The sequence below is a fragment of the Syngnathoides biaculeatus genome, chromosome 9, assembly GCF_019802595.1.
Source record: "Syngnathoides biaculeatus isolate LvHL_M chromosome 9, ASM1980259v1, whole genome shotgun sequence".
Lineage (NCBI taxonomy): Eukaryota > Metazoa > Chordata > Actinopteri > Syngnathiformes > Syngnathidae > Syngnathoides > Syngnathoides biaculeatus.
This window is the reverse complement of record NC_084648.1, coordinates 25,460,926-25,474,996: the sequence shown is the minus strand read 5'-3', so window position 1 is coordinate 25,474,996 and position 14,071 is coordinate 25,460,926. Positions and strand designations below refer to the sequence as shown.

General features: G+C 41.4%; 1 protein-coding gene across 1 annotated transcript in view; it reads right to left on the bottom strand.

Moving 5' to 3' along the window:
• Positions 1–14,071, bottom strand: part of LOC133506098 (VPS10 domain-containing receptor SorCS1) — a 221,651-nt gene that overhangs the window by 58,608 nt on the left and 148,972 nt on the right. Inside the window, exons 15-16 of the mRNA XM_061829867.1 lie at positions 11,967–12,084; positions 2,307–2,440 (exon numbers count right to left, since the gene is read on the bottom strand). Coding sequence (XP_061685851.1) covers positions 2,307–2,440; positions 11,967–12,084 — 252 coding nt within the window. The remainder of the gene's footprint in view (positions 1–2,306; positions 2,441–11,966; positions 12,085–14,071) is intronic.

Genomic DNA, 14,071 nt, shown 5'->3' with positions numbered 1-14,071 from the left:
AGCTCCAGTGTCCCTCAGAATAGTAACGGGCCTTGGGGTACAATTATCTCCCATAAGTGAAACCAAACCATTGTGAATAAAAGGCAAAAACTTCACCGGAACTTCAGAATCTGAAAGTTCTTTGTCAGAACCAAAACTATCCTCAGAACCACCTGGCAAGGAAGGCTGAGGCGTGATATATGCACAGGCATTTGATGAAACCGTGGACTGATTTTTGTATTTGAGCATATTGCAAGTAGAAATCACATGATGAGGCTTCTTACAATAAGCACAGACAGGAGCAGAGTCACAAAAGTCACTAGAAGACTTGGGTTTGGAAGAAGAATGTGACTGCTTGTCAGTAGAACTTGAACCTGCCTTATCACCCTGTATGATAAGCAGTCTTTTGTCGGAACAAATTTGAATTTCCGGGAGACTGAAATGAACTCTTGTGAGTCAAAAAAAAATTATCGGCCAACATCGCTACATCATGTAAGGTTTTAACAGTCCGTTCATCCAAATACATGCTGAGATTGGAATGAACACACTGCTTAAATTCCTCCATGAAGACTAACTGGCCCAAACTTTGCCAATCTGAAGCCCCCTTTGAACGACACCACCTATCAAACAAAGTTCATTTTCCCGAGCAAACTCTACAAAGCTCTCATCGTCCCTTTTTTGAATACTTCTAAATTTCTGACGGTACGCTTCGGGCATTAACTCATAAACTTCCAGTAGGGTCTTTTTGACAAAATCATAATCAGAACTTTGCCCGACAGAAAGGGCCGAATATGCATCCTGAGCTTTTCCCTTTAAGACTATTTGCAATAGCATGGTCCATGATTCTTTAGGCCACTTGAGATTTTCAGCAACTCTCTCAAAGCAGAGGAAGAATTTATCAACTTCTTTTTCATTGAAAGGTTAGGTTCATTGTGGCATACCGTGTAATATCAAAAGATGAAGAACTGACTGAATCAGAGGATCTTTCAATTTTCTTAAATTCAATCTCTTTGTCAAATTATAATGTTTTAAGTTCTATGTCTTTCCTTTGTAGTTGAAGTTGTAATTCCAGTTTCCTTAATTCCAAAACGTCTGAAGGTTCCTCTTTTACCAAAAAAACAAAAATCCTCTCCTCAATGTAATGACTCAGAACAATTTTCAAAATTTGGATTTTCTCATAGCACGTTTGGCATCAAGTCGGAAATGACTAGCAAGTTCCAGAAGCTCAGATTTGAGTAAATCACAGATTGATTCAGGGGTAGGTGACCTAATAAAGTGCTCAAGTCTAAACTCCATTTCGCTGGCTTCACAGTTTAAGTTGCAAATATGCATAAAAAAATTAACGCTTTTAAACAGATGTCTGAAATGTCAAATGAATTCGAACCCGGATGAGGCCCTAATTTTGTTACGTGTGAATTTAGACTAAAATCCCCAAGCTCAAACCAGCATAATATGACAAAGCATTTGTATTGCATTTAAAACAATGAAATCACACACACAACAACACAACACAAAAAAATAAAACAACTAACACAGAATAGAAGTTCAAAGACCGTGTAGTTGAGCCAAGCTATGAATAGTCACCAGAATAGAACAACCAGGCAAATGTTCTTTCCAGTGAATATTTCAAGTCAACAAATGTCCGGGAATGAAAGGCAGAATACAGTGTGGCGTGTAATTGTATACTTGTCTTAAGAGTGATGTTAAGAAGCTCTGTTGACGGTCCTACTCGGTCTTCTTATGTAGCCACTCCTCGGAACATTCCAGACTTCCACATCACAAAAGAACCACATCATGGTAACATAAAAGTATGAAAGGAAAATAAAAAATAAAAATACACACACACAACAATAGAAATGTCTCTTGTTCGTTGGTCTTGCTGCTTTGTTGTTCTTGGTTCTGTATGTCGTACCAGGGCAGGACTGTCTTCCAGAGAAAAATTCCTTGGGTGTTTTTTTTTACATACTTGGCCAAATAAAGCTGATTCTGATTCTGATACGCAATAGCTGGGAAAGATCGCTTTGTGAGTAATAGCTGGACGATGGATTCAAGCATTTCAAGTTGTGGGGAATTAAAAAAAAAAAAAAAACTACTAACGTTTGCTCACAATTGGTCACTTTTTTCAGTCACAATTTTATCAGGCAAAGATTTTGATGCTGGCAAAACTTGGGCAATATTTACATCCCCACATCCCGTTTTATACGCCGTGTCATCACTTGCCTGAGGAAGTTTTAAAAGGAACACGCTTATTTTTACAATCTAAGGAGTATATAGAGTGAGGTCTACTAATGAGGTCTACTATTATATTCCCTTACGAAAAAGCTTACCATTCAAAGTCAGCTTCTGTGCAGTCACAAGGGCCCGATGACACTGAAACCAAGTCCAGCTTTCCCATCACACACCTGGAAGTGGGCTTCAGCTTCTTAAAGATTCTTTTCACTCCCATCAAACAGGGCTCCTCCTGTTGGTGAATTTCAAGGCCGTGAGAAGATGAAAGATGCAAACTGTCATTTCTGTCGTAAATGACAACTACGAGCAAACAATCCATGTATGCATCACACAATGTGGAAAGGAACATTTGCATTGTTTATCTTTGGTATGTCATGCAGATTACCATTCTCCAAGGCCATTCAACTGAACAGGACAGGTTTAAAAGAAAAAAAAATGTTTTAGGGCTGACTATAACCTGTGTGGTATGCTCAAGCTTTAAAAAAAAAAAAACCTCACTATGCAAGGTTTGTTTGTTTTTATTTCTTATTTTTGCTTTTCACTGCATAAGTGAGTGATGGTGTAGTGGTACTTACACCTGCCTTTGGTTCGTTCACAGTGGATTCAGTTCCCGCTTCGTTACGGTGTTGATATCTGCCATGCAACTGACCAGTTCAAGGTATAAGATGACTGTTGCCCGAAGTTAACTGGCTTAGACTCTGGCACTTCCGTGACCCATGTCATTTTAAGTGGCTTGGAAAATGGATGGATTTTCACCACATTGCTCCTTTTATCACAATATTCTGCCCTTGGGCATTAGGTATTGATGTTCAAAGATTCTGGCTACTTCCATTGGATCCAAATTCAAACATCTGAAAATGTGCAAATATAGGTGGTACGGTGGGACAGCTGTAGAGCGCTGGCCTATATTTCTGAAGACCTGGGTTCAAATCCCGGCCTCACCTGTGTGGAGTTTGCATGTTGTCCCCGTGCCTATGTGGGATTTCGCCTTTTCTCCCACATCCCAAAAACATGCAACGTTAATTGGAGACTTTAAATTGCCCCTAGATGAGATCATGAGTGCGACTGTTGTCTGATTATGTGCCCTGTGATTTGCTGGCAACCACTTCAGGGTGTACCCTGCCTCCTGCCCAATGACAGGTGGGATATGCTCCAGCACTCCCACGACTCTTCTGAGGATATGCGGCTCCAAAAATCGATGAATGAAAATATATATCTTTCTAAATTGTCACTCACAGTCCCTCAACATGAAATAAAAGCATTGTTTAAGACTGCGCTTACACATTAGATCAGCATTTGGGTGCATAGATTCCTTTCAGAAATTGTCTACAGTATGAATAAAGGAGAAAAACAGATCTCCACCTTGATTTCAGGTCTGGACAGCTTCAGGGATTTTTGTGTGTGGAGATGAAAAGATCAGGGATGGAAAACTGTATACAACACGTTTAGCATTTTGTACCAACAGAAATTGAAATTTCTCTCTCTCCAATGTGTAAGTTTAAAGTGCACGTTTATCAGAGGAGGGTAGAGTAACTAAATAACGTACTCAAGTGAGAGTACTGAGCGGCACGGTGGTACGACTGCTTAGCGCATTAGCCTCAGTTTTTTCGAATCCCGGCCCTGCCTGTGTGGTTTTTGTCCCGGCATTCTGGTATCCTCCGACGTCTCAAAAACATGCATTATTCGAGACTCTAAATTGCCCTTAGGTGTGATTGTGAGTGTGAATAGTTTTGTTTCTATGTGCCCTGCGATTGGCTGGCACCAGTTCATGGTGTACCCCGCGTCCTTCCCGAAGATAGCTGGGATGGGCATGAACTCTCCTGAGACCCTTGAGAGGATACGTGGCTTGGAAATGGATGGATGAATGGAAGTAATGGCAGCTACGGCTAAATAGGACAATTTCCTCCCACTGTGGGGAACCCAGGTTCAAGAGCCTGACTGGACCATCTCACTGTTGTAGTGTCCTTGAGCAGGAGAACTGATACTCTGAACAGCTTCCTGGGTGGTTCAGTTGCCCCCTGCTCCAGTGTGCTCCACTGACACCTGTGTGTGTTCAATGTGATGGGTAAAATGTAGAGAACATATTTTATGTGCATGCATGTATGTTCATGCCAATAAATATGATTCTTTTGATTAATCTTCTCAGAGTACAGTTGCTTTGGGATATGATTCAAGTAAAAGTAAAGAGTAGTCATCCAAACATTTACTTGAGTAAGAGTAAGAGGTAATAAATGAAAAAAAACTTCTCAAAGAGTAATTTCTCAGTAACTTCTGATTATTATGTTTTTAAAGCCCAAGTGACATGTATATAAACATTCTAAAATAGAATGTTATAAAATGTAAAATACATATAACATTATTCACTTCAATGTCTATATGAAAAAATAAATATGAGCGGAGAGCGTGCCATCCATGTGCAAAGTTGCGGAAGTCTCATTCGACATCGAAGTGGTAGCCATATTCTCTGCAACGTCATCAGCAGATGTCACACTCAGACATTCGCCTTTCAAAACACTTAGTGGCACCTGCTATGGAAGTTGAACAACATGGATTTTCGGATTATGACGATGCCCCTTTTGAGACGGAAGCTCTTTTCAAAGGAGAGAACCTCTAACAATTGAGTGATGTGACTGGGGCAATATTACCCTATCGTTTCGAGCCATATTTAGATGATGTGCGGATTACTTCTAACTAACAACAGACTCCCCGACAGTATGACAGTATGTAGCGTACTCAGCCGTGAGCGATGACAACGCCACGGCCCAGCCGCGGCGGGCCGATCTCGGCTTCAGCCGGGGTGGCTCATTGGTGCACCGAACCAGGTCTCTTTATGGTGTTGTGGTCGCTCATGGCTGAATGCGTCATTGTCGGCGGCATTGTTCATCAGTCATCAGTGGCATTGTCAGGCATGTGATTTGACTGCATGAAAAAAGACTGAAAAATATCCGGGGATCTGGGGGCTGCAAACATGATCAAAGGATGCTCAAATTTAACGTTTACAAATTGTATTATGAATGAAATATATCGAGTACATCTATAAATAAATGCTATTCTGTTTTCAAAATGTACACAGTTTGAATGTTTATTATTTAGGTACATACCTTTACCCCGAAAAATTACAAATTCAAATACAAATTCAACTCAGTAAACTAACTAGAAGTGAAACAAAATTTAATTCAGATTTGCATCATGCCATGGAAGCGTGCTTTCATAGCGTGTATATCATATCCATTCGGGATGCTTGCTTCCGGCCTTCAAGCTGGTAGCAGCTTAAAGAGAAGGCTCTGACCAGCCCGATCGTAGTTCAATAACTCCTACTTATTTTGAACCGAATGTTGTGAATACTCGACGTAGGACACTCATGGCGACGACTTCAGTGAACTAAAACCACTATCTGTGCAACCTTAGTACCAAAATTGGAGTTGTATCGTTCGCGTCGAAGCAGTTCGCCCTAAGTTAGCTTAGCTTAGCTGGGACCGCTAACAACGAAAGCATCTGTTTTCCATTATTTACCGAGGAGGAAAACATCAAACGCTAGTATCTACACGTCCTGCAAAAACTACGTATCGTATACAACGAGGATAGTGAGTACCAATAAGAAGTTTGGCCAGTGGAAACGCCAACTTAAACTTGCTTATCGGCCTAGTATTCCTTAGCGTAGCTTGCTAACAACGAGACGCGCTTGTGATCAATTTGTGGATTGAAGACTATTTACTATTTCATTATTTGCTTAAATCTGACCTTATACATTTAATCAACAGATAAAGTGTTGCCCATTTGCTAATCAGACAAGTGTTGTGGAGCCGGTGGTTGTCCTTGATCTTTATACGCAGAAAACCTGCTGGCACGATCCTCCTCTCCCAGGCGTTGCCGTGGAGACGAACGACACCAGATCAGGAGCGGAAAGTTACAATCCCGGCCCAGGCCCAGACTGCGGGTGGGGGGGGCAGGTGTAGGGGTGCGGGCTGGGGGGGTAGCAGCCACTTGTACCATGGACCCATATATATATATAAAAACCTTGTGTTACTGGGCAGCTTTTGTCTTCTTCTTTGGCTATCCTGCCAGAAGACACATGTCTCGTGTGCGGCAGTTACCTACATAAAACCCGGACATCTGCATTGCACATTCCTTTGTAATAAATCCATTTGCTGTTACCTTTTTCTAATCATTGGTCATATCGTCCTTGATTCGTGAACGCACGTAGGGTCCAAACTCGGAAATTCCTACAGGATGTTGAGGAAACATTGAACGCGAGTAACTTCATAACTTATACGACAAGGGCCATGAGGAAATTTAATACATCTTATGTTAATACCCAAATTGGTGCCGTATCGTTCGTGTTAAAGCTGCTTGGCACAAGTTAGCTAACGTTTTGCCTACGTAGTGTATACAACGAGGACCAAACATTAATCGTCGACTCAACCTTGAACGACTAGTGAGGGCCATTGTTTGAATCCCCTCCATCCATGTATCCTTTAAATCGCCTTAGTCTATATTTTAACACATGTAGTATGTGATTTGTGTATCTTATGTGCTGACTGTGTTTATTGTGATTGCTTTCATTTGACCTTAACTTTAACATAGAGTAAGTAGTTTGTAAATTGTGTGTCTTTTGTGCTGACTTTGTTTATTTGATTGCTTCTTTTTGATTATTTGCAGCCCGTTGGGCAGCACATGATTGTGCTACCTGTCGGCCGGATTAATGCAGAGGGTTGCGTCAGGAAGGGCATCCGGCGTAAAACTGTGCCCAACATATATGAGCATTCATCATACAAATTCTACAACAGTTAGGTCGTGGCCCAGGCTTTCTACACCCGCACCCATAAATGTTAATCTACAAGGCATAGGTAGAAATTCAGATAATGGAGGTCGAAGACAAAAAAGAGGAGGAAAGTGGCTGAGTCAGAAGAAGAAGAATGCACAAACCCTTTAGCTGTATGTAGGGACTTTGAATGTTGGGACTATGACAGGAAAAGCTCTGGAGTTAGTTGACATGATGATTAGGTGAAAAGTTGATATATTGTGCATCCAAGAGAGCAAGTGGAAAAGAGGTAAGACTAGAAGTTTAGGAGCAGGGTTTAAATTATTTTATCATTGAGTAGATGGTAAGAAAAATGGAGTAGGGGTTATTTTAAAAGAAGAGCTGGCTAAGAATGTTTTATAGGTGAAAAGAGTATCAGATCGAGTGATGAGGCTAAAATTTGAAATTGAGGGTATTGTGTATAATGGCATTATTTGCTATGCCCCACAAGTAAGATGTGACCTTGAGTTGAAAGAGAAATTCTGGAATGAACTCGATGAAGTAGTCCTGAGCATCCCAGACAGAGAGAGCGTTGTGATTGTGCAGATTTCAATGGACATGTTGGTGAAGGAAACAGGGGCGATGAAGAAGTGATGGGTAAGTACGGCATTCAGCAAAGGAACTGTGAGGGGCAGATGGTGGTGGACTTCGCAAAAAGGATGGAATTGGCAGTGGTGAACACTTATTTCCAGAAGAGAGTGGAACATAGAGTGACAAGAGCGGAGGTAGAAGCACGCAGTTGGATCATATTTTGTGCAGACGGTGTAATCTGAAGGAGGTTACGACTGTAAAGTTGTGGTGGGGGAGAGTATAGCTTGACAGCATAGGATGATGGTGTGTTGAATGACTCTGGTAGTGGGTAGGAAGACTATGAAGACAAAGGTAGAGCAGAAAATCAGGTGGTGGAAGTTGGTGGGATATGGAGAGGACTGAGGAGAGGCGTAAAGAAGACATTGAGATGCGTTGTAGGGCTAAGGTAGAGGTGGCGAAGGCTAAACAAGGGGCATATGATGAAATGTACTCTAGGTTGGATACGAATGAAGGAGAAAAGGAGCTCTACAGGTTGGCCCGACAGAGGGATAGAGATGAGAAGGATGTGCAGCAAGTTAAGGTGATTAGGATAGCGATGGAAATATGTTGACTGGTGCCAGTAGTGTGCTAAGTAGATGGAAAGTACTTTGAGAAGTTACTGAATGAAGAAAATGGGGGAGAAGGTAGAGTAGAAGAGGCAAGCGTGAATGACCGGGAAGTGGCTTTTATTAGTAAGGGAGAAGTTAGAAAGGCACTGAACAGAATGAAAAACGGAAAGACAGTTGGTCCTGATGACAGACCAGTGGAGGTATGGAAGAAATTTGGTGAGGTGGCTGTGGAGTTTTTGACCAACTTATTCAATAAAAATACAAGCGGGACAGAAAATTCCAGAAGAATGGAGGAAAAGTGTGCTAGTCCCCATTTTTAAGAACAAATGTGATGTTCAGAACTGTGGAAACTACAGAGTAATAAAAATGATGAGCCACAAGAAGTAGTATCTGCAAGCAACAGTATGGTTTCATGCCTAGAAAGAGAACCACAGATACACTATTTGCCTTGAAGATGCTCGTGGAAAAGTACAGAGAAGGTCAGAAGGAGCTACAGTACATTGTATCTTTGTGGACCTAAAGAAAGCAAATGACAGAGTACCAAGAGAGGGACTGTGGTACTGCATGTGCAAGTCTGGTGTGGTGGAGAAATATGTTAGAATAGTACAGGACATGTATGAAGGCAGCAGAACAGTGGTGAGATGTGCCGTTGGTGTGTCAGAATAATTTAAGGTAGAGGTGGAACTGCATCAGGGTACCGCGCTGACCCCCCTCCTGTTTGCGGTAGTAACGGATAAGCTGACAGACGAGGTTAGACTGGATTCCCCTTGGACCATGATGCTCGCAGATTATATTGTGATCTGCAGTGAAAGCAGGGAACAGGCGGAGGAACAGTTACAAAAATGGAGGTACACACTGGAAAGGAGAGGAATTAAGATTAGCTGTAGTAAAACAGAATATATGTGCGCGAATGAGAGGAGCGGAGGAGGAAGAGTGAACCTCCGGGGAGAAGAGATAGTGATGGTGGACGATTTCAAATACTTGGGGTCAACAATACAGCACAATGGAGAGTCTGGTAAGGAAGTGAAGAAACGGGTCCAAGCGGGGTGTAACAGTTGGCGGAAGGTGTCTGGTGTTCTATGTGACAGTAGAGTATCCGCCAGGATGAAAGGCAAAGTTTATAAAACAGTTGTGAGGCGGGCCATGATGTACGGATTAGAGACGGTGGCTCTGAAGATACAACAGGAAGCAGAATTGGATGTAGCAGAAATGAAGATGCTGAGGTTCTCACTTGGTGTGAACAGGTTGGATAGGATTAGAAATGAGCTCATTAGAGGGACAGCCAAAGTTGGACGTTTTGGAGACAAGGTGAGAGAGAGCAGACATCGATGATTAGGACATGTTCACAGGTGAGAGAGTGAGTAGATTGGTAGAAGGGTCCTGAGTATGGAGTTGCCAGGCAAAAGAGTGAGAGGAAGACTAAAGAAATGTTGATGGATGTTTTGAGGGAGGACATCAGAACTGTGGGTGTGAGAGAAGAGTATGCACGAGATAGGGTTAGATGGAAAAAGATGACATGGTGTGGCGACCCCATAACGGGACAAGCCGACAGAAAAAGAAGATATCGTATCCATTCGAAAATGTTTTAATTCTTGTTTTTCCAAATGATTGAAACGCATTAATTTGACAACAATTATTACCATGATGTTTCATTATCAATACATAATACAGACATTTTTACAAGTAATTGCTTCTGAACTCTCACCTCGTGTCCGACCACACACAGTAAGCCTGTGAGCACCCCCTTTGCCCACTGTGAGCAACATCAGCACTGTGGTCAGATCAGTGTCAGCCAATGAAGCTACATGGCTCATTAAAGATTCAGATTACAGCATTCTCAGATTATATTTAAGAACAATTTTGTGTTTTTGCAAACCTACAATGAAAATGTCAACAAACAAAAAAAAAAATACATTGCTCACCAAACCAAACCAACTATAACTATAAATTTGAAAGGTCAGTTCCAACTTTCTTTCAATTATTTTTTTTTAACCTACAATTGTATCCCTGTCTGTCTTTCTTGGTGTAAAACTGAATTATTGCTTGCAGAATATCTTTAGCAATGCATGGTGAAAACTGAATGATGCTCCCAGTTTTTAGGTTGTTATGTTGCCTCCTATATTTAAAATACAGAATTAGCTTTTTGTGCACTGTATCAGCTGTCCTCAATCAGGCTGTGCCAAGGTGGAATTTTAACATTACAAACCATCTCATTCTGTACTTTCTTCTTTGGCTTCAGACCAGACCTTTATTGATCAAAAAAAGAGAAAGTCTCATCCAGTTTCAACACTTTTTCTTCTATTATTCACATACCCTGACATTCATTATAGCAACAGCACTTCGGGGTTTTTTTTTTAACTTTTCCCATTATTATCGAGTGTAAACACAAGCACCATGTCTAACTCTCTTTGCTCTATGTTGCCCAGACTAACACATTTAGCACCCCTAACTTACGTACGCAGCTCTTTTGTTACGTTCTGAGCAGATTATGCCTCCCCCTCCCCACTTTTTTTTTTTTTTTAGTAGCTCTATACATACTTACCTCCCATTTGGAACCCACGAAGCTCTCATCCTTTGCACTTGTGCAATCAATTTTTCACAACGAACAGGGTCTTTTGGAAACATATGAAGAGTAAATGAATCCTCCCGAGTGTTCGAACAATGTCCAGCAATACAACGAGCTGGCATTTTGGGTAACATGAAGGAACAGTGCTACCTTCCAGCAGGTAAAACAGATATAAACACACGAGGTTGCCTGAGTATGCTCCTGCTGATGTCACTTCCTACTTCTTCTCCAAAAAAAATCCCTCGAGAGGATTTTCATGGCGGGAGTTACAAAAAGCCATATGCATCAAAATCATGTTTTGTGATTAACCAACCATTCCAGCTGCTGTTTTTTTTTAAATTACCAGCCAGAATTTCAAATTTAAGTGTTTGCTGAACAGACTAATTTAGTTTGCGTGTGTGGGTGTGCGTGCGTGTGCCTGTGTAAATGTGTGTGCTAATTTGGCCACACCCTCTGCCAGAACAGCAAAAATATCTGCATCTTACCCCAAAATGTTTCCTCAAATTTTAAGTGGTCTGAAATATCCAAGTTTGGGCAGTCCCAATTTGAGAGCTGCATGACAAAGGTGTTGTTTTTCTTTTTTTGTTCTGTAAAAAGCTCGTGTGGCTATTTTTTCCCCCTAAAAATGAGTCATATTTATTGGTTCGCGAGGGCTTCATGCAGGATCATGTCACTCCCTTGTGTTGTCAGATTGGTGAATTGGAGTCAAATAACATTACCATTCACGTTTAATTGAGACAACAGGCATCCAATCTGGAAGTCGAAGATGGAGTCTCAAAATAGATGTCAGATGGATAAATAAAAGTAATGAACGCCATGTCAATCATTGTAACAATACTTGAGTAAATGTAACCGAGTCAATGTAGCATGTTGCTAACCACTAATCAGTGCAGCTGGAATATTACACCAAAACGCACAATACTGTCCGTAACTGTTTCTTGGTTTTAAGGCCATGCATTAGCTTTACTTTCAGTATTGTAACTGAACAAAATGTAAAACAAAATTATTTTTATTTTGGTGAACCAGGAGTAAATTTAAATATATATTTAAAAATAAGCGTAAAAGAACAATAAATTGCTCGCATTAAATTCAGACATAAATTATCATCAAATGAACAACATAATTCATCACTTATTAAACTGTGTGTAATAATACACTAATGGCATTTATTGCTTTTACTAGATCTGAAGAGCCTCGGTGAGTATGAAAGCATACACCATTACCAATCAGTAATGCAATGCTGGCATGATACCTGATTATGAAGGTGCCACGTCTTATAATCGGCCTCTGTGCATTGCCTGTTGAAGATGGACCTGAAGTCTATTTTTATTAACTGCCACTCTGAACGATGACTGATGTGGCCAAATATCCTGGAAAAGAGCCGTGGATACTTCTGATTATACAAACATCCAAGCAAGCTGAAAGAAAGAAAAAATCAGCCACTGTTCTTCATATTGCCGTTTGTTGGGCATTTTTTATGTAAATGGAAATGGAATAGATGATTTTGTTCATAAGATATGTGAGCAATTTGTCTCTACCAGAGAGTATGTGAGCCAAACGTCAGAGGGGGTTATACATATTTTACATAGCAAGACCCTATAAGCAGTTTTTAGTCACTTTGTCACCAATGTATTTTACACTGGGAAAAAGTGTCTTCTACTCTGAGAATAGACAGCCAACTTCTCCATTCTTTTTACCATCAATTACTAAAAACACTTCATAAACTGGTTAAAGATGTAATGCATCAGCACTAAATCTCAGTCCAAGGATGCATTTCTGTGGAGTCAATCATTAACATGCCCATCTGTAATGTAGCAGCATACAAACTCCACATAAAAATACAGAAACCTTGGGTAACTCCTGAGACATGCTTTAGTGAAACGTTTGTTTTTCACATTTGGGTGGCTGTAACATGCAAATGAACTATCCTTGTAGAAATGACAGTGGCCTGCTCTCCCCATAAAGTTCAGAAAAAATTGGAAAGAAAATTAAACAAGTGAGCGTTGGCCTCACAGCTCTGAGGACCAGGGTTCAAATCCCAGCCCCGCCTGTGTGGAGTTTGCATGGTCACTTCATGGCAGCGTGGGTTTTCTCCAGGCACTCCGGTTTTCTCCCACATCCCAAAAACATGCATTAATTGAAGACTCTAGATTGCCCCAAGGTGTTATTGTGAGTGCGACTGTCGTCTGTCTCCATGTGTGTGGCGATTGGCTGGCAACCAGTTCAGGGTATATCCCACCTCCTGCCCGATGACAGCTGGGATTGGCTATAGCACTCCTGTGAACCTCGTAAGGAAAAGCGGCTCAGAAAATGGATGGATGGAATTAAACAACAACCCCCAAAAAAATGTGGTACCACTTATCTGATTTCTACAAGTCACCAAGTGCAATCCCTGATTCTGTTCATTACTTTATGGATAGAATTTCTAGGGGCAGTCGAGGGTTAGAGTAGGTCTGTTTTGATGGCCTCAGTTTTGCATCCCTGCTGTTTGCATATGATGGGGTTCTGTTGGAATCATCAAGCTGTTATCTGCAACTCACACTGGAGCGCTTTGCAGATGACTGTGAAGTTTCTGGGATGAGAATCCACACCTCCAAATCTGAGACCATGATCAATAGTCAGACAATGATCTGAGATGAAATCCTGTGCCAAGTGAAGGAGTTGAAGTATCTTGGGCTCTTGTTCATGAGTGAGGGAAGAATGGAACAGCAGCTCAACAGGCGCATCTTTACATCATCTGCATTCATGCGGACTTTGCATCAGTCCGTTTGGCTCAGGAAGGAGCTAAGCCTAAAGGTGAAACTCTCAATCTACCTGTCGATCTATATTACTACACTCACCTATGTTCATGAGCTGTGGGTCATGACCAAAATAAGAAGATCCAGGATACAAGCGGCTGAAATTAGTTACCTCTGCAGGGTGTCCAGGCTTTCCCTTTGAGATACTAGGGGGAGAAGCTCGGTCATCTGAGAGGAGCTCAAAATAGAGCCACTGCTCTTCCACATTGAGAGAAGCCAGATGAGGTGACTGGGGCATCTGATTCTGATGCATCCCGGACGCCTCCCTGGCAAGGTATTCTGGGCATGTCCCATTGGGAGGCAACCCAGTGGATGACCAGACATACTGAAAAGACTACATCTCTCGGTTGGCCTGGTAATGTCTCAGGATCCTTCCAGAAGAGCTGGATGAAGTGGCTAGGGAGAGGGAAGTATGGGTGATAACGTTTTCGTATACTTTAAATGAACAATCATCCATTTACTGGCTGTCTGTAACCGGTTAAAAGTTGGTACAGGTAAAATCTCAGTATAATAGAGTAGCCATTAGGTTATAGATTTTCTTTATGCAATGTGGTGGAAT